The sequence below is a fragment of the Daucus carota genome, chromosome 5, assembly GCF_001625215.2.
Source record: "Daucus carota subsp. sativus chromosome 5, DH1 v3.0, whole genome shotgun sequence".
Classification (NCBI taxonomy): Eukaryota; Viridiplantae; Streptophyta; class Magnoliopsida; order Apiales; family Apiaceae; genus Daucus; species Daucus carota.
In genome coordinates this window covers 44,959,026-44,978,367 of record NC_030385.2, presented here as the reverse complement: position 1 = coordinate 44,978,367, position 19,342 = coordinate 44,959,026, and the positions used below count along the sequence as shown (strand labels likewise).

Here is a 19,342-nt window from a genome sequence, read left to right as displayed (position 1 = left end):
AATATACAATGGTTATCAATATTTTGGTCTTGCTATTGGTTGCATATGTGGTTCTCAGTATAAGCTGAAGTAGCTATGATATTTACCATGCTTATGGCAAGATCTGCTTCTAATAAGCATACAAGGCATATTAATATTGATAGTATTAAGCAGGGGTGAGCAAGAAACCGAATTGAAACCGAAACCGTAACCGAAACCGGTGAAAACAGTTAGCATCTCCAAATGATAATCAAGATCACTAGACAACATTTGCTGAACCTAGAACTGCATGAGGAGGCATATAAATGCAGCTGGACCTCTTTCTTTTGTGAATATTCCATGTCACCGGAGGCATATAAATGCAGCTGGACCTCTTTCTTTTGTGAATATTCCATGTCACCGGCTCCCAGCATCTCTTTCCACTGACATTGGCACTTTTATAATCCCCGGTGTTATTTAGGTCAGGCTGAGGATATGCCCATTCTGGTACCTCGTTTTCTTCCATGAGTCGAGGTCTGTTGTTCTCTTTTGGCCTTTCATTATCCATTTTCTTCCTACTCAACATGAATGGCCTTAAAACCTGACATTCAACAAATAATTATCATGTCAGATTTGTAACATGATATATAGAATGATACACTATTACGTAACACTCACATGTTGCAAACGACAAATGACCCTTAACTTCTCTTGATCTGTACGAGAAACATCACATCCCTCTGCAAAGGGATCATTAAACCACAGCTCGAAATTCTCAGCTGAATTGAAGATGTTTGGTAGGACAAAGTTAAGCAGTGGCCATAACTCCTGTGAACTATTTGGAACTGGGTTTCCACTCAGCAAAATTTTCCTTCGTATTTTAAAACTGCATATGACACGAATCTTAAACAAGTTAAATAGTTATATATCTATTTCTATCTATCTCTTTATACACTTTAACTAACAATAACTTGTTTCCACCTTCAGAAGCATATCCTTAATAAACAAACATATTTATGCACAAGCACCAGGTATGAAATAAATAAGAAGTAAATAAGAGACTAAGTTGTGATGCAGTCAGAATTACCCCGAGTTGACAGCCCTTGCAAAAGATTCGTAAGTGATTAGCCTATGTCCTTCGTCAACAAACATGTACTGCCACTGAACTTTTTTAAGATATGCTCTATCTCTCATAACCATGTCAAAGTCAGTGATCAATACATTAAATTTCTCCTTTCCTGAATATGCATCCCTCAGTACCTTTCTCTCCTCCACACGGCCATCATAATGAACAACAATAATGCTGGAACATGAAACTAAGTTATACAAAAAGCAATTTACATACAGTTTGACAAAAAAGCATAACATTATTTATCTATAAGCATACCTAGGAACCCAAGTACTGAATCCAATCATCCAATATGATAGTACAGCCTTTGAGACCACAATCAAGTGCGGTCCAGCCACATTCTTGTTCTCCATTAGATAAGCAATCAGGGAGATGGTCTGGATTGTCTTATCCAACCCCATCTCATTAGCCAATATTCCACTCAAATTCTTATTGAACAAATTAAGCATCCACTCAAGTCCTTCCAGGTGATATGCACTGAGTTCTCCACCCAGAAGCATAGAAGGCTGCTCAGTCACCTGTGCAAGTTTAAAAGCTGATAAGAATTTATATTCAGCAAACCACGAAGTTGTAAAACTATAAATTCTTTCTTTAGTTGGTTCGAGACTGATTAAGTATTTTGGTGTGCATTTTTTATTGTTGTATGTAGTCTTAAATATACATATGAACTATGCTATTTGTCAGTCCATGTGCCATACTCGTTAGATTCTCATATCAGCAATATAAATATGTGTGTGTGTATATATATGTATATATCTCATATACATATGTCCTTGCTGTGGTCATCATTCTTTCATCAAGCAACAGATTATATAAAGCAACAGTATCTGCCTTCCCACTATTTTCATAAATCTCAACTTGATAATATCTATTATAACTGTGGTCTTCAATCCCGAGCAGGCTTCTCCTCGCTGTTACTTTCTAGCACTTGTCTAGTACTTTTTGATTCAATTACTATTTACTAGTTAGTATTACCATTGCTGTAATATTTTACTGACCTTCCAGTTTTTGTTTTATTTTATATTTGATTATATAGGTTCGGCATTCATCTTTTACATCCTAAACAAGCTCTTTTAAAAGCAAAGCAGCTCTTTTTTCTGGAGAACTTACTACGAAAGAAAGGAAATTTGGGTATGTGTTCAGTTGTTGGGTTTGTTTCTGCAATTAGCCTGTCAGTTACAGGACATGTAACCTTCTCCTGACACAGTATTGCTCATGAAATTTTAATAAATATATTGGCAATATTGGGTATTGGTACTTATGCCAGTATCAGAATAATTTTTATAATGAAAAATAATGTGCAATATTCTATTTTAGGATTACTGATGCCAATATTGAGAACTGTGGTTAATGGTTGTGTTCTGTTGTAATGTGCTACATTAGGTTGGGAACAGCATATAATTACATTATCATCTCATTGTTAGATTGCAGGATAATCCCAAATCCCCAGAATATTGGACTTTATTTTTCTGAAGTTGATCCATGGTCTACAATTTATCACCACATGGTTCATTTAATTGGACTAATAATACTGATTGAGAGGGTGGTATCAAATAAATAAGTAATCCTCCTCAAATGAATGAAAAAGTAATAAAAGATAGCCGGTGGACTTCTAAGGTTTGAGTATGGTAAAGTGAGAGAAATTAGTAATTAGTCCCGTATTGGAAACAACTGCATCCCTTGATTTTAGATGAATCTGGAAGGCCATGGTGGGACTAGACTGCAACAGTTTATTGTGGTACATAAAAGTGTTAAAACGTATGAAAATTGAGAACATGATCAGTGGATTAAAAATGAACTAAATGGAATTTTGTGTTGCTGCCTTTTCATTTACAGTATATGATCAGTGGATTAAAAATGAATTAAATGCAATAAAAGTGTTAAAACGTATTAAAAACGTTGATGACCTTATTTAAATGAAAACTAATGATCAAATGGTGGAAGAGTTTAAGGAGGCTATGATGAAAGAAAACGAGATGACTGATCTTGGAATCATGAAATATTTTCTTGGCATACAAGTGAAACAATCGAAAGAGAGATTTTTATATCTCAAGAGAAGTATATTCTGGACTTGTTAAAAAGATTTCGCATGGAGAATTGCAAATCAGTTTCGACGCCTATGGCAGTTAATGAGAAATTGCAGCAGGACGATGGAGCACCAAAATTTGATCAAAAAATATATCGAAGTCTTGTTGAATCTCTGATTTATTTGACAAACACGAGACCAGATATTATACATTCTGTTAACCTGGTTTCAAGATACATGAATGAACCAAGCACACTTCATTTCGCTGCAGCAAAAAGAATTTTAAGGTATCTACAAGGTACTAAAATTTTTGGGATTAAGTACGTAAAGGAGGATAACTCTAAGCTCATTGGATACACAGACAGTGACTGGGCAGGAAGTCTCAATGATAGAAAAAGCACATCCGGCTATATATTTTGTTTAGGATCAAATCCAATTTCATGGAGTTCAAGAAAACAAAGAAGTGTGGCATTATCTTCATCAGAGGCAGAATATGTTGCATCAAGTGAAGCAACTTGTGAAGCTATATGGCTGAGACGTATTCTTTCAGACATGTTACAAGATATCTCAAAGCCAACTATGATTTTGTGCGATAACATGTCAGCTATTGCTATGACTAAAAATCCAGTGTTCCACGCAAGGTCTAAACACATAGAGATACGTCACCATTTCATTAGGGAAATGGTTAGCAGGGATTGAAATTCTTCTAGAGTACATTCATACTCAAGATCAGCCAGCTGATGTTCTTACAAAAGCAGTCACATCTGACAAGCTGAATCAGTTCAAAAGTTTTCTGAAAATTACAAATTAAGAGGGGGTGTTGAGAAGTGAATTTAATTTGTAATTTTAAAAGATTCAGTGTATTTGGGAGGAGTCCTGGAAACGAAGCAGATTAGCATTTATGATTACATATGTTCTAAGAGTCTCTAGAACTACAAGAGTTCCAGGAATATTGAAAGTCTTAGAATTATCAAGATCTCTAGAATAATCTTTTCAAGTGTAAATTCATGTTCTATGTAATCCTGAATGATTATCAGAAATATTAAAAGCATAAATAAAATATTTGCAAGAGCGGCAGCTTTGCATATTATATCAGTAAGTTAGTTTCAGTTCTTATATAAGTTTTAGTTCTTATATAAGTTTCAGTTCTTATAAAAGTCTTATAATTTAAATGTTAAAATTCGTTGTGTTTTATTTCTTTCATTGCTAAGTGTCATAGCAATGAAAAACACTTTAAATTTTCACTTTAATAAGCAAAAGCACGACTATAAAAATATACAAAGAAGAATTATTTTAACTATATACCTTTTCATGTTGTTGGTCTTCGAGTGAATCATCGAGCTCGGGTTCCACATCCGCATCAGGTTCATCATCAGCATGCCATTCAAGAGCTAATACTTCATCATGACCTTCAAAAACTGGGACTTGCTCTTCATGCCCTCCTAGCTCTCCAACATCGACCCCATTCCAGGGGAAACGAACAACTCTATACTCGTAACAATGAAAATCCTCTGGAGTCCAAAGCTGTATAACTCTAGTGACCCGAACAAGTCCCACGTAGTAGTACTGCTCATCTGGCAAAGGCACGTGCGCATATAACCGGACGGGAAGTCCACTAAAAATAGATCGATGGAGAGCAGTGTTGTAGACGGTCATCTCCTGATCTGACAGAAGGCGTTGTCCTCGTCTATTGGCCTCCTTGATACGTCCTCCAGATCCTCCAATACGAATCCGGCCAGCTCCATCACCAAAATTATGGTTTCGATACTTAGCAACCACGCAAGTAGCACACCCGGTGCGTCCGATGGATACCCCATTCTGAGAAGTCCTGTGATGGCCTTTAAACATGATCTCGTATCTCCAATGGGACATATCAGTAGGCACACGGAACTGATGTCCATGTCTAAGAGCTCTCTCCATAACGATCCTGAACTCCAAGGGATGAGTATCTCTAGCATATCTATATGACCGGTCTATATCATTTCCTGCTCTCCTGTGATCATGAAAAGCTCTCAACAAGACAATGGATGCATCAGGATGTGGGGCACCAACTATAATGTCTCCCATTTTCAACCTGTTAAACAACAAATATAGCATAACACATTAACAATTCTAACATGTACATGAAATATTTACAATTAACACGAAAATCAATTAATCGAGCTTTAGGTACACATTAAAAACAATCCTAAATACCAAAAGCAAGTTTAGTTGAATGTGTGGTGTCATGTATATTTGCTATAATTGTAATGATATGTTTTAGTAGGGAAATGGCTGGTATAAGAATAAAGTATCTACCTTAGTTTATTTTTGTAATGATGTATCAATCAATGAAAAAAATTAACAGAGAAATTACACCTAACTTAACTATTTTTATATCATTCCAAAATTTTGGCTCACACCACAACATTTCACGACTTACATATTAAATTGAAACAATTTCTAACTCACACATGACCTTTGGAATTATGATATCTAATTCAAACAATTCCCGCTAATGTCCCTATATTAAATAATAGTCATAACAGATCACAATAAATCATTTAAAAAATGCACGGATCCTACATGATTACAAAGTATTTTACTTAAGTATGCTAATATACGTGAGATACTAAAAGGTTGATCCTTAAAAGAATAGTTGACGAACATTTCATAAAATTATAATAACCGACAGGTTAAGACGTAACAAGAGTAAAAAAATACAACATAGATCTTAAATTGTAAACAAAAATTAAAAGTGTTATGTATTTGCCAAAGATTTGTTAATTATAAAAATAAAATTTAAAAGATTTACTTTGCCTTATCCATTTGGGTTTTTGTTTTTGTCGACAAATATTTATTTGCAAAGATTAGTTAATATTTATTTATTTATTTTTTCCTCCCGTTACCTTTTCCTCCCATTGCTTTGTATGTTACTGGTTTTACATTAAGATCATATATTCTCTTTAAATATAGAGCTTATTGCACTTTGTAACCCCACACTTTGGCTGATTAGCAAATCAGACCCCACACTTTGAAACGTGACAGTTTGTAACCCTAAGTTTCATTTTGTTTTCGGTTTGTAACCTTCCGTTAAAAACAGCCGTTAACTTTAACTGTTTGAGAGGTAACAGTGTGTATATTAGTTTCTAACAGGTACTTTACCCTCCGTGACCTCTCAAAATTTATGTATTATATTTTAAAATTATTTCTGAACACACACAACAATATATATTAAATTACAAATAATTTTTAAAATATGTATTTATTTTAAAATTTTAAAATAAGTTATGCTTGCATGACTTTCGGTTAGATGATAAACTTTCTTGAAAGAAAGAAATCCCTGATGCGGTTTATTGTATTTCGATACAATTCATCTACGTGTATGTAGACTTTACAAAAAAAAAAAATAAGTTACATCATTTAAGTAAAAATAAATAAATTTTCAGATTCTAAATCTAAATACTTATTTTAAAAATTATTTTAAATTGTTTTACATCGTCGTGTGTGTTCAGAATTAATTTCAAAATATAATACATAAATTTTGAGGGGTCACATGGGGTAAAATAGCCGTTAGGAACTAATATACACACTGTAACCTCTCAAACAGTTAAAGTTAACGGCTGTTTTTAACGGAAGGTTACAAACCGAAAGCAAAATGAAACTTAGGGTTACAAACTGTCACGTTTCAAAGTGTGAGGTCTGATTTGCTAATCAGCCAAAGTGTGGGGTTACAAAGTGCAATAAGCTCTTAAATATATACTAAAAAATAGTTTGCTTCCGTTATTTCTAGTTCCTATATAACCAGGCTTGACAATCAGAAGAATACACAAGCATCAATTCATACACACAGCAATTCTCTGCAACAGCAACACTCCCCCTCCTCTATATTTATACATCCAGTTACATACACATATCAATTGGCTATACAATTTTATAACTAGTATTTTGTGGGTGTTATTTGGAGCATCGGAAAAACTTTGTTGACATCTTGATCCTTCGTGCATGGAAAAGAAAATTAAATTGGGTGTTGTACAGCTAAGGAGTTGCCACAAAAACCTTGCACGAGAAGGAGTGTTTTCACACGCCTCATCAGACCACTGTCACCACTCTCTAAACCCTGTTAACTCAATTTATATTTCTTATTTTTTATCTCTGAATTGCTTGTTTACCTTGTTAATTTATTCTGCAAAATTATTGTGCTGGTGTTCTGTTCTTTCCATCTGTTTTCATTATATTAATTTGCTCCTCGAGATCATTGCATTACTGTTAAGAATTTAGGTTTAAGGCTTTGGCTAGATGAATATGCTGGCTAACCAATTCTGCAGGAACTTACAACAATCTAAGGAATAGAGGTTTTTGCCAATTGTTTACTCTGCTTAACATCTTGGTGCATGTGTTTAGTTAGTACATAATAAACTGGTCCGCTTTGTTTCCTGCCTGCTGTAGTGCAATATTTTATTTTATTTTTTTCTTCAACCTATGTGTTAATTATTTTTGATAACTGTCCACACATTATTTTTACTGATTTTCGTTTCTATTGTTCATTCAATCTACCACATTATTTGACGTGTATTAAATTATTAATTACAGTTAATATAAAACATGGCGGATACCAGAGACGACGTTCGTTCTGCTAAGCCCGAGAAGTTTAGCGGATCACAAGTATCAACTCTAAACTTATGTCTTTAGAAAATATAGCTACTAGTCTTGGTCAAAACTATATGAATGCTGGATGACGTAATGTAATTGAAAAGGACCATACCTGAAAAAGAAGAGACCGTTGCTTTGTCTCTAGATCAAACACATCCTAATTCGACCGGGGCGAAGAGAGCGAGTCACCTACTGAAAATCGCACTGAGTTGACTGATGTTAATCAAACCGAGTTCACCAATCCTAATTCACCAATCACCATCAATTCAACACACTAACATCACCAATTAAACTCAAATCTCGAAAAAAATGAACTTTAACAGCGAAATCGAGGAAGAAACAATCTCCATTACCAGCGTCAGCTTCGAGGAGAACACATCGTTTCACTTATTCGATCGGGGCGAAGAGAGCGAGTCACCTACTGAAAATCGCACTGAGTTGACTGATGTTAATCAAACCGAGTTAGGGCTTTTTAATAACGAGTTAGAGTTTCGTCGGAACTCAATTGATGCCAAGGACCGTGAAATGAGGAGGAGGATTGTGATGATGATGCTGTTATAGGACGTAATTATACAGCACAGTAACAATGATGGAGAGAATTCTAGAGAGAGATAGGGATGAGAAGAGCAATCGAAGACAGAGATGAGAAAATGAATCTGTTAATTTCTTGATCGAACATGGAAGTCTTTCCCGCGCGCTTTCTAAAAGTTTCATAAAATATTTGTGTGTTTTTTTTTAAAAAATTTAGAAATTTTAAGTGATGAACAAATATTATTTATAATTAAAATTAAATTAATATTCTTCATATTTATAAATAAAAAATAAAAGTGTATTTTATTATTGTCATGCCATCTACTTTGTTCAGAGTCTCGGCAATTCTAGATGGTTTGAAAGGAATGATGAATTTTTTCCTAAAAATTTATTAATTCAAAAGAAAAATTGGTTAATGCAAATAAAATAACATAAATATTTGAATAAATTATTTTTATAAGCAAAAAATAAGAATGTTGATTAGGACATGTTCAATATTTTATACATACATGAATATATTTCTAAATATTCATATCAAAACTCGTAAACACATCTATTTTGTATGTTTTGACTAAATAATGGATAGACAACTTTTTTTCACTTAATATTTTTAAATATTAACTAATATGAAATAAATTTTTACTTTTATTAACTATAAATAACAATGTTTAAAAAAAATATTTACTATTTTTATTGAAAACATTCCTCTAATGAATTCTCTGGGGACTTCTATAGTTAATGGAATATATAGCATTGTGATCAATCAAATATATACACACGTCTAAAATTTGATGAGAAAATAGATTTGTAGAGGGCTAAGAAGGTTTTTTGCACACCATTAATTGACAAGAGGTCAACATTACGTGAATTGCTTAAACAATCCCTCCAAAATGTAATTATCCTTATTAATGCTAATCAATGTCATAATGTGATTACTTGTAACTTACCCACATTAAAACACATTATTGATATCATCAAATATATTAATTTAATTCTATTATATTATATTTGATAAATAAATTCAAATTCAACACTCTTGGCATATGAAACAAATGGAAGTCTGAAGAAATAATTTACAAAATCGAACAACAATATCATTCGAAGTCATGGATGTCGTCCATAAAACAAAAGAAACTAGGACTTGCATAAAACATACGAGAAAGAAAACTTATTTCTGAACTTTCTCAGACTTATTCAAATGCTAAGAAACAAGAACAATTTTATCAAATTACAACTAACATTGACTTGGTAAACAACTTATACAGAAAATAAAATCCATGACAAAATAAATAAAAATGAATTGCATTAGTTATTTCTAAACCTTTCACTAGTACACACTTATGATCAACAACTCCAAGTGAACTTATGTGAAACTCGAACTTAGGCTTTTCCAGAGTCTTTGTGAAGATATCTGTCCCCTGTTTATTCGTCTGACACATTTTCTAATTCAATATCATGACTAAGCACTGTTCGGAGAATGTAATGATAGCGAATTTCGATGTGTTTTGTTCGTCCATGAAACACTTCGTCCATGAAACACTGGATTTGCAGTAAGTTTGATAGCACTTTCAATATGACATTTAAAGCACAATATAATTAAACTCATCAAACATGCTTCTTATCGGTCTTTTAGCCAAACACACTCATACACAAAAAAATGAGAAATGTAATAAATTATAAGCAAAAACATTTTTTTAATAGAAATCTACAATAACAACGAATTTAAATTTGAGAATTTCATAAATAATAAGATTTTTTGTATAAATTATAAATGAATAATTGTTAAGAAAGGATACATATTCATATGGTTAATAATCAAGTGAGTCATCAAAGTAGGCTCGATATATCAAGTTGGTCACCGAACTCAAAATGGTCAAATCGGCCACTTAAGTTAATTACAGGTACCTCTAGACATGAGATCAAGGAGTAAAAATATTATTTATAAAGGTTTACATATTATTCTTAAATGTTCTCACTGTTAAGTATAAGTTTATGATGTTTAGTATTTTATGATAATATATTTAGATTTTATCAAATTTATTTATCATATATTTTCATTAAAACAAAGAAAATAACTATATAATAAAAAAATGAGAAATAATAAATTATAAGAAATTTTGTTTTTTAAATGAAAATCTACAGTAACAACGAAACTAATATTGAAAAGTTTATAAATAGTAAGTTTTTTTGATAAATTATGAATGAATAATTGTTAAAAAAGGATATATATTCATATGTATAAACGAATTCCCCTTTTCTAGTACCGGGGGACGAGTATGTTAGAGTATCTCCAACCGGATACATCAGTTGGCTATAATATCTAACTGATATGTTTAATTTTAAACTATACCTAATAGCTCCAAAAAACAAATTACTTTAAAAACACGCACACTACATATGTTGAGTTGAAGTCCATCATGTATCTATGTCATCTTTTTCTGAAACTTATACTCTCCGGCTACATTTGTACATATATTCGCCAAATTTAATAATTATATTATATATATTACTAGTTTAGTTTAATATTTAAATTTTTATTATTGAATTTAGAAAAAAAATTATGAATTTTATTTACAATTGATAACTGCCGTTAAAATTTGAAAATAGTAAAATGACAAATTTTTCAATAATTAAATTATTTTTATTAATTAGAATAACATATATATATATATATATATATATATATTTGTATAAAAAATTAGGGTAAAATTTATTCTCATTTTTATACACTTGTTGATTCCTAATTTTTAGATTCATTAAATAGTGTTTTTATCTTATTTTTAAAACATTTAAATAAATTCGGGAATGAAATTAATTTTAAAAAACTATATCATTTGCATTATAAAATAAAATTTAACTTATATGTAATGTGTAAAGAAGTTTTAAAGGTTTTACTTGTACTGGTATTGTGTTCCAGATAGACTTATGGTTATTCTCAAGTTGTGTGTGAGATTAATAGCTTAATGTTTTTTGAATTGAACCACTTAAATAGAACTTGAAAGCCTATATGATTATCTTAAGTACGAATTTGGGGGGAGAGAAAATTATAGAGGTCCTTATAGTCCTTACAACCGAACTTTTATATGCTCATCTTTTGTCTGCACAATAATTGATTCAAAATTAATGTCTGACCCTTTAGAAAGGAATGACAGAGATCAATAGTTGATATTCATTGACATGATCAGCTTGGCGATTTGGAAATTCAAATAAAAGAAACTAATCGTATTGGATATAACTTTAATACAGTTCTATAAAAGTAATTGGAGAAATGTGCCTGCAATTCTACTGGTACAAGGTTGCACTTTCAGTTTTCATGTCTAACGTGTGCACAATAATGTTGTGTTTGGTTGGAATGAGTGAATTTGGAAGGAATGAAATGAGATTTGAACTGTTAAGGGTAAGTGTTCAAGAACTTCCTGCCAATCTCCTCTCCCAGTGCTCCCACTTCCATTGTTTTTCTTTCTTTTCACTCATTCCATTTCATTCTTCCCAACCAAACACGACATAAATGTTCAGCCAATATCACTAGGCATGCTCTCCTCTGGTATGTTGATACTCTAACAAGCTAGTTCCAATACATGATTCATAAATAAGACGGTACAACTGAAAGTCATAAATGGGTTTGCATTTGTTTGCTGACATAGTCTCTCTTTATTATTGGTGGTAGAAAGTTCCTTTTAATGTGGCGTCATCATCTCTGGCATATAGATCGACACACATATGATCCTATTTTACTCTCAACAGGAAGTGTTTAATATGGTTAAATTTCAAATTGTCGGACTCGGCATTTTTTTTTAAATTGTCTTTTGCCCAAACCAAGTGTCAAATGTCTGTTATGAGTATTTGAGTTGAAAGAAAGAGCTGCAGTAACCTAGATACTATTTATAGGAAGTTTGGCATTCAGCTCCCGGAGCACTTGATATTTGATAATGTGAAAGTACCCTAGACTACTCTTTTGGAGGATCATTATAAATGGTTTGCTAAAATATATGAGTGTTAACTTGTCAAGTTATTACAACGAATCTAAGCATCATTTCTCCTTTAATGCGTCATGCAGGAATACCTTCAAGGAAATCCACTGTGGATTCAATATGTTAAAGTTCCTTTAGCGACGTTGGGATATGAAAGTAGTTATGATGTATTTGTTAAGGCACATGGTGGCGGTCTCTCTGGCCAGGCTCAAGCAATTTCTCTTGGTATTGCCCGTGCTTTACTTAAGGTCAGTGAGGACCACAGAGTACCCCTGAGGAAGGAGGGTCTTCTCACCAGGGATGCAAGAGTAGTTGAAAGGAAGAAAGTGGGTCTCAAGAAAGCCAGAAAAGCCCCACAATTCTCCAAGCGTTAAGGTTAGAATTTTGTACTTGATTGTCAGCCCCTATTGAGCTGTCCGTCTTAGCTCTATAATATGCTTTTTTAAGTCAGCTTTGTTGGTTGTTGCCGACGAGTAGCTTGCAGAGCTACCTAAAGAAATTTATATGTTGGTTTTCTGCTATAGTTCAAAGATGAGTACCTCAATTTGGTCTTCAGAAGTTTGTGCTCTGGTTTGTAATGCTATACATCGTCCCAGACAGTTGACGTGCTTTATTTTAAATTTTAATTATCTGTTATACATGTAGTTCCGTTTTACCCTACCAAACTTGCAAAATTTTGTTATGGTAATTTTGCAGTGCCAACAAATTGTGAGACGAATCTTAAACAACAGACTTTAGAAAATGAAAGTAAAATTTATTATTTATATTATAATATGCAAGAAGCATCTTCCAGTCAGGTTAGCAGGGGCTTATGCATAGAGTATTTTGGCAAGTTTAATATGGCATTTGGGTATTATATTCTTAAATCTGCAGAGCCTGTATAAAAACCACCAGAATCATGAGTTTTAGTCATATTTCCTTGCTCATATGCCTGTCCAAAGTCTAGGAGTAGAGAAAGGTTTCTTTCTTTATATACTTGTTCTCATGGACATTAAGACCTGAAACTCGCCGATATCTGGGAACTGTTTTCTGTCAACTTGTCCTTACTGCTACAGGAGAGGTTATTATTTTTAATTTTGTTTTTTTTTACTTTCGTTTACTTATATATCCTTATCTTGGATGATGTTCGGGTTTGTTTTTGTACATCCACCGGCAGAACTTTTGCTTGTAAAGGCAGTTTTCAGGTAGCAAGATGTGTATCAGTGTATGCAGTGGCGGATGTATAGTTGCTAATGGGAGGTCATGTGACCTACCATTTTTTTAATTTTTTTTTTTCAAAATTTTCTTTTTATTCATATGTCACTTGGTTCAGCCTACAGGGCACTTACACAATAATCTTGGCATCTTTTATTTACACAAACACAGTGACACACGCAGCCTTTTTTCCACCCTGCTTCAAATACCATGCTTCTCGTCGACTGATTTCTGAATTTTATCTACATATGTTAAATTTGTGACACACCATTGTTTATATCCTGTATCCGCCACTGAGTGTATGTAATACTGAAAGAGCAGCTGAAACAAGATTGATTGTGTTATTTGTACTGGCATTAGATAATTTTTAAAACTTGTATTATCATTATCGGTAACGTGTTCAAAAGTGAAATCTCTAACATTGGTAGCTAATGCAATTATCATTGCAGAGCATCTCCAACCATGAGAAACCCTTAGCTAAAAGTCTAGGTGGCTTTCCCAAATTAAAAAATTTAGCCAACGCTCACAAAAAACACCACTCCAACCATAGCAAGCCATTGGTTATAATTATAGCCATCCCCTGTGGATGGCTATATTTGTCGAACCACTACAGATCTGCAGTGAATTCCATGTCATCTCCCGCAATTTATTTTCCTCCTTTCCGCTGATTACATATAAATTATTACCATATTAAACTGATATATTCTAATTATAGTGATCTAAATATTAATAACATACTATTTTTAAATTATAGCCAACCAATATAGCCAAGGGAAATCTACAAAACTACCTACCTTTTCTTTTATTGTTTTCAAAAATACTACCTTCCAGAATTATTTTTAAAAATACCTTTTCATAAAATTTTTTTTTCAAAAATACTGTTTGCAACTTTTGCAACCTCATTTGCAACTACAGGCGGCGCCAGCCGTGTTGCAACCTGATTTCAAGTTCCAGTTTTCAAATGTCATTTTCGACCTCATTTTCGGAATCGATATATATATATATATATCGATTCCGAAAATGAGGTCGAAAATGACATTTGAAAACTGGAACTTGAAATCAGGATTTGTAATTGCATATATGGTTGCATATGGTTGTATTCAGTTGCATATGGTTGCATTCAGTTGATTCTATTGTAATCTAATGGCCCCGCCAGGGGCACACCATACATCTGTTGTTACTTACAGTTTTCAGTTGCATTTAGTTGCAACTGAGGTTGCAAAAGTTGCAACTGCAGTTGCAAAAGTTGCAACTGCAGTTGCAACTTCATTTGCAACTTTTGCAACCTCATTTGCAACTTACAGTTTTCAGTTGAACTAGTTGCAATTGCAGTTGCAACAGTTGCAACTTTCCATTTTTATTTGCAACTTTTGCAACCTCATTTGCAACTTTTACGGCTGCGCCAGGTTGCAACAGTTGCAACAGTTGCAACTTTCCATTTTTATTTGCAACTTTTGCAACCTCATTTGCAACTTTTGCAACCTCATTTGCAACTTTTACGGCTGCGCCGCCCAAGGTTGCAAATGAGGTTGCAAAAGTTGCAAATCGTATTTTTGAAAAAAAAATTTTATGAAAAGGTATTTTTAAAAACAATGAAAAAGATGGTAGTATTTTTAAAAAACTAATTTTACAGATGGGTATTTTTAAAAATATCCCTATAGCCAATACTCTTACAGGTTCAGCAAATTTTACATAATGTTTTACAGGTCCAATTTAGCCAACGATTATAGCCAACGTCGTTGGAGATGCTCTAACAAAAACCCATTGTACGTTAAAAAATAATTGCAAGTGGATTTTTTTTTATCAAAATTATCTCAAATACAGGTGATAAATATTTAAAATCTAAATCGAAGGAGTAACACGTCCAGGAAATTAAAAGTCAATATTAACAAAATGTGTTCAAAAAAAACAAAATGTGTTCCTATAGGATTTGGAGTTTTTATTTTTGATTTAATTAACGGACAAATGATATGTCCCTGAGATAGAAAAAATAAATTAACCATTTACTTTTTGTGTAGAATAATTTGGATTCTTTTTATTAAATAGTAACAGTTGATATTAATATTTTGTAATGTAAATTTAGAAAATTAAGTTTCTATTAAAATATTTAAATAAAATTTGAAATCGAAAACTGCTGGCTGTGAATCAGACACGAGTTATACGACAACCACGTCTACTACTAGCCAATATTATTCAAACCGTGTGAATCACTGAATTTATTACACTCTCTCCGATCGATGTTCAATAACAGCAGCAGCATCGCAATCAACGTCTCCGACGAAGATTCCGACGACATTTCCGGCAAATTAAAACTACGACTCCGGAAAAAACGGAAGAAATCTGGGCCCCGCGGGAAATCCGAATCAGCTCGCCGAATCTTTAGACTGCTCCGTCGATGGTGGCCGGTGTTGCTGTTCCTTCCGGCCGCCGGACTCTTATTTTTCGAGGCCTCGAGAATAGGGCGCAAACCGAGTCAATTGATAAACTCGGAGGTCGTGACTCAGAAGACTCGCGAGTTAGCTGGGGAGAAGAAGTCGAGCGGGAATTTGAACCGGTTAGATCCGACTCGTAAGTGTAATTTTGTACTACTACTATTTTGATTAAAACCCAATTTGATCGAGAAATATGTGTAAAAAGTCAAATCGAAACGAAAAATAAAGTTAAGTATGATGAGTTAAAAAATAAATTATCTACTGTTTGTGAATTGTGACATTGTGAATATTGCTAAAATACGTTTAAAAAGTGAAACCAAAATAAGTAGATGCAGGAGTAGGACTATGTTTATAATAGATACGTTATACGTAGTATTATTTACTTCCTTGGGAAAAATAATAATATTGTGATTTTTAGTTTACTTGTGAAAATCATGAGGATGAATGCTAAGGTTGGGATATTGAACTCTAATTGATGATATCAGGTTGTTTGAAGCTACTTCCTCCTGAAGAACTTCAGCATTTGGATATACCAATTAGAAAGGAGCCTGTTGGTCCTATTAAAGAATTGGTTTACGTGTCAGAGACTGACGGAGTTCAATCCCGTCCGCAGATGGATATCACACGATCTAATCTTTTTACCGGAAACCAATCTTTAGAGCAGAGGGAGCAATCTTTTAACAGTGTATGTCTTTAATGAAGTTAGAATTCCTCTAATATTTGATATTGAAAACAAATATTTTGCTGGACTTGCTCGGTTTGATCATCATTTATGTTATCATCTATTAGTGCCATCACAAGTTTGTCTACAACTTTTCAGTATGTACTACTTATCTCTGTATTCGTTGCGAAGTGGTTTTATACTATTGTTTCTTATTATGTAACTACCACAGGTGAATGAAATTTCAAGGGCGCATTGTGGTTTCTATAGTAAGGATGGCGGGTTCATTGTCTCTGATGATGACAAAAGTTTCATGCAAACATGCAAAGTTGTGGTATCTACTTGTACTTTTGGTGGTGGAGATGATCTTTATCAACCTATCGGGATGTCAGAGACATCACTTCAGAAGGTATTAATATTGTAATGGCGCTTTCTCTTTCTAATGCTTGTTGTACTTGTTAGTTTGCTGAACTAGAGATAATACAGGTCTGCTATGTGGCGTTTTGGGATGAAATCACTCTTGCTGCACAGGCTGCTGCAGGGCACAAAGTTGGCGAGGACCAGTATATTGGAGTGTGGCGCATCGTGTTAGTTACAAATCTTCCTTTTAATGATCAGAGGTTGAATGGTAAAATTCCAAAGGTGTGTAGAAATCTGTTTAGGAATTCTGGTTTGTTCATTTTCAAAGCTCTTCTGTTAGTATATGATTTCTAAAATGTAAATTTTCTATCAAACATACAAAAAACTGACATTTATCGTTCGGTTACCTAGAAAATATATGTATGCGGATCTTGATAGTGAGATATTTGGATAAGAAAAGTAGTCTTACAGCACAATGTTTATGACCAAAATGCTTGTAGTACTGCTTCATTCTCTATCTAAGTTGAGCAATACCTCATGTTTGTTTGACCAGATGTTAGCCCATCGTCTCTTTCCACACGCAAGCTATTCGATCTGGGTAGACTCAAAATCTCAATTCAGGAGAGACCCTCTTGGTGTGCTGGAAGCCCTTCTTTGGCAGTCAGATTCTGTACTTGCAATATCTGAACACGGAGCTAGAAGTAGCGTTTATGATGAGGCAAATGCTGTTGTCAAGAAACACAAAGCCAGCCCAGAAGAAGTGGAAATACAATTATCTCAATACCGCCAAGACGGCCTCCCAGAAGATAAGAGGTTTAATGGGAAAAAAGGTATCCTTCTTGCTGCAATTCTCTCCAAAGGAACATGTTAACAGTCATGATCTTATGGCATATATTTATACGTTTATCTGTGCAGCTCTCTCTGAGGCCTCTGTAATTGTAAGAGAACACACACCAACGACTAATCTGTTCATGTGCCTTTGGTTCAATGAAGTGGTTCGTTTCACTTCTCGTGATCAACTGAGTTTTCCATATGTTCTCTGGCGTTTGAAAGTGTTGAAGAATATCAACATGTTCCCTGTTTGCACTCGAAAGGATCTTGTTAATAGCATGGGCCATATCCGGAAGGCCAAGCCTCTTGTAATATAGTTAGCTGCTGTTTGGTCATGCGCAATTGCAAATTCATATCGTCAGGAGATTTGGATTATACACGGTGTTGATACAATGATATGTGACAACAGTCATTTTCCGGGAGGGGAGATTAAAAGCGACAGCGAACAACCCCTATTCCACTAACAACTGATAAAGAAAACAGAATAGATGTTATTACAAGGTAAGTGCTTTACTTAATAGTATCTTTCACAGTATATAGTGCACTCTTTCTCATCTAGCACGCCAAAAATTTATCACAAATGTCATTCATGAGCTGCACTGTGACCAATACAGACAATGGAGATCTAAATGTCTTATGTAAAAGCTATTGCTTGTGCATTAAAAGGAGATGCGCGTTTATGATGATTTGACCCAAAGCTCCGTACTTGATGTCCAAAATGTAAAAGAGCGAACCATGTATCCATTCCACGGCTGCGATGTAAAAACTCCATATAAGCTATTCACTATTCAGTATGGATGTTTGTAACAGATATATAAGATGTGATTCATTTTTAGTTTCCTTTGATCCAGTTATATTTTTTAAAAATTCCCAATTGGCTATACTTTAGTGCTAAATGTTCATAAGAATCTTTATGGATCATCACTCAATCTATTGATGTTCTCGCTTTCTTCTTTTTTCCCTTTGATTCCGTTTTCAGGTATTTTGTGCAATGCAGTTTCAAAGTTCCAACTCTCATCATGTTATCACCATGAGAAAGGCAGTTCACAGTTGCCTTGGTAGATGCAACACAGAGTACTCTTTTCTAGTGAAAGATCAATTATGCAGAGTTAAATATAGCTCTTGCAGTATATGCACCGGAAAATACATACGAAGCAGTACGATTCATGTGTGCTTAGGTAAAGGAACAAGGGAGAATGAATGGAATGGAACAACTGAGAATGTAATAAAATTTGTGTCTTTCTGTAGATAAATTTTATTCTTTCAATAATTTCATTCCAAATTATTTGAACTAAAAATTTAATCCCTATAAACATATTTGAAAGAATATTCATTATGCTTCTTCTTCGTTATACTTACAATCTTCGTAATAAAAATTTTGGACTCACTCTGTAGACTGTAATCATTATTTTCTTGTAATAATTTTTTTAAATATTTTTTCATCTCATTCCTTTCATCCTGTTCAGATCTTAGTATTTAGGAATCATAATTCGGGAAGTAACAATTAAAAATGATTAAGAAATGTTTTAATTTGTAATTGATTAGAAAAATGTAAAATATTAATAAGATCTTGAACTTTGTAAATTAAAATCAAAACTTTACTCAGCAAAAAATGTC

The 19,342-nt window shown here is 33.5% G+C and overlaps 3 protein-coding genes across 8 annotated transcripts; 2 read left to right on the top strand and 1 right to left on the bottom strand.

Annotated features, from left to right (window-relative positions):
• Window positions 1–158: 158 nt before the first annotated feature.
• LOC108222210 (probable ATP-dependent DNA helicase CHR719) lies at window positions 159–8,419 on the bottom strand. Of its 3 annotated transcripts, XM_064093206.1 has the most exons (8): window positions 8,099–8,419; window positions 7,858–7,988; window positions 4,419–5,187; window positions 1,346–1,605; window positions 1,046–1,261; window positions 637–844; window positions 351–559; window positions 159–296 (listed from the first exon to the last, which is right to left on the bottom strand). In XM_064093206.1, the coding sequence occupies exons 3-8, from the start codon at window positions 5,178–5,180 to the stop codon at window positions 239–241; spliced, it is 1,713 nt and encodes a 570-aa protein (XP_063949276.1). In that variant the 5' UTR covers window positions 5,181–5,187; window positions 7,858–7,988; window positions 8,099–8,419; the 3' UTR covers window positions 159–238. The 3 variants fall into 3 exon arrangements, with proteins under 3 accessions (XP_063949276.1, XP_063949275.1, XP_017251605.1); XM_064093205.1 differs by having other exon boundaries at window positions 159–559; XM_017396116.2 differs by having other exon boundaries at window positions 159–559; window positions 7,858–8,419.
• A 3,125-nt stretch (window positions 8,420–11,544) lies between these two features.
• On the top strand, window positions 11,545–12,621 carry LOC108221831 (small ribosomal subunit protein uS9c). The gene is made up of 2 exons (XM_017395684.1): window positions 11,545–11,673; window positions 12,334–12,621. The coding sequence occupies exons 1-2, from the start codon at window positions 11,545–11,547 to the stop codon at window positions 12,619–12,621; spliced, it is 417 nt and encodes a 138-aa protein (XP_017251173.1).
• A 2,961-nt stretch (window positions 12,622–15,582) lies between these two features.
• On the top strand, window positions 15,583–19,079 carry LOC108222885 (probable hexosyltransferase MUCI70). 4 transcript variants are annotated; one of them, XR_010292260.1, is made up of 7 exons: window positions 15,583–16,009; window positions 16,359–16,558; window positions 16,767–16,943; window positions 17,021–17,176; window positions 17,448–17,724; window positions 17,810–18,226; window positions 18,705–19,079. XR_010292260.1 is itself a non-coding variant. In XM_017396845.2 (6 exons), the coding sequence occupies exons 1-6, from the start codon at window positions 15,679–15,681 to the stop codon at window positions 18,040–18,042; spliced, it is 1,374 nt and encodes a 457-aa protein (XP_017252334.1). In that variant the 5' UTR covers window positions 15,583–15,678; the 3' UTR covers window positions 18,043–18,565. The 4 variants fall into 4 exon arrangements, 1 of the variants encoding a protein (XP_017252334.1); XR_001807088.2 differs by having other exon boundaries at window positions 17,810–18,484; XR_010292259.1 differs by lacking the exon at window positions 18,705–19,079 and adding an exon at window positions 18,340–18,565.
• The last annotated feature ends 263 nt before the right edge of the window (window positions 19,080–19,342 follow it).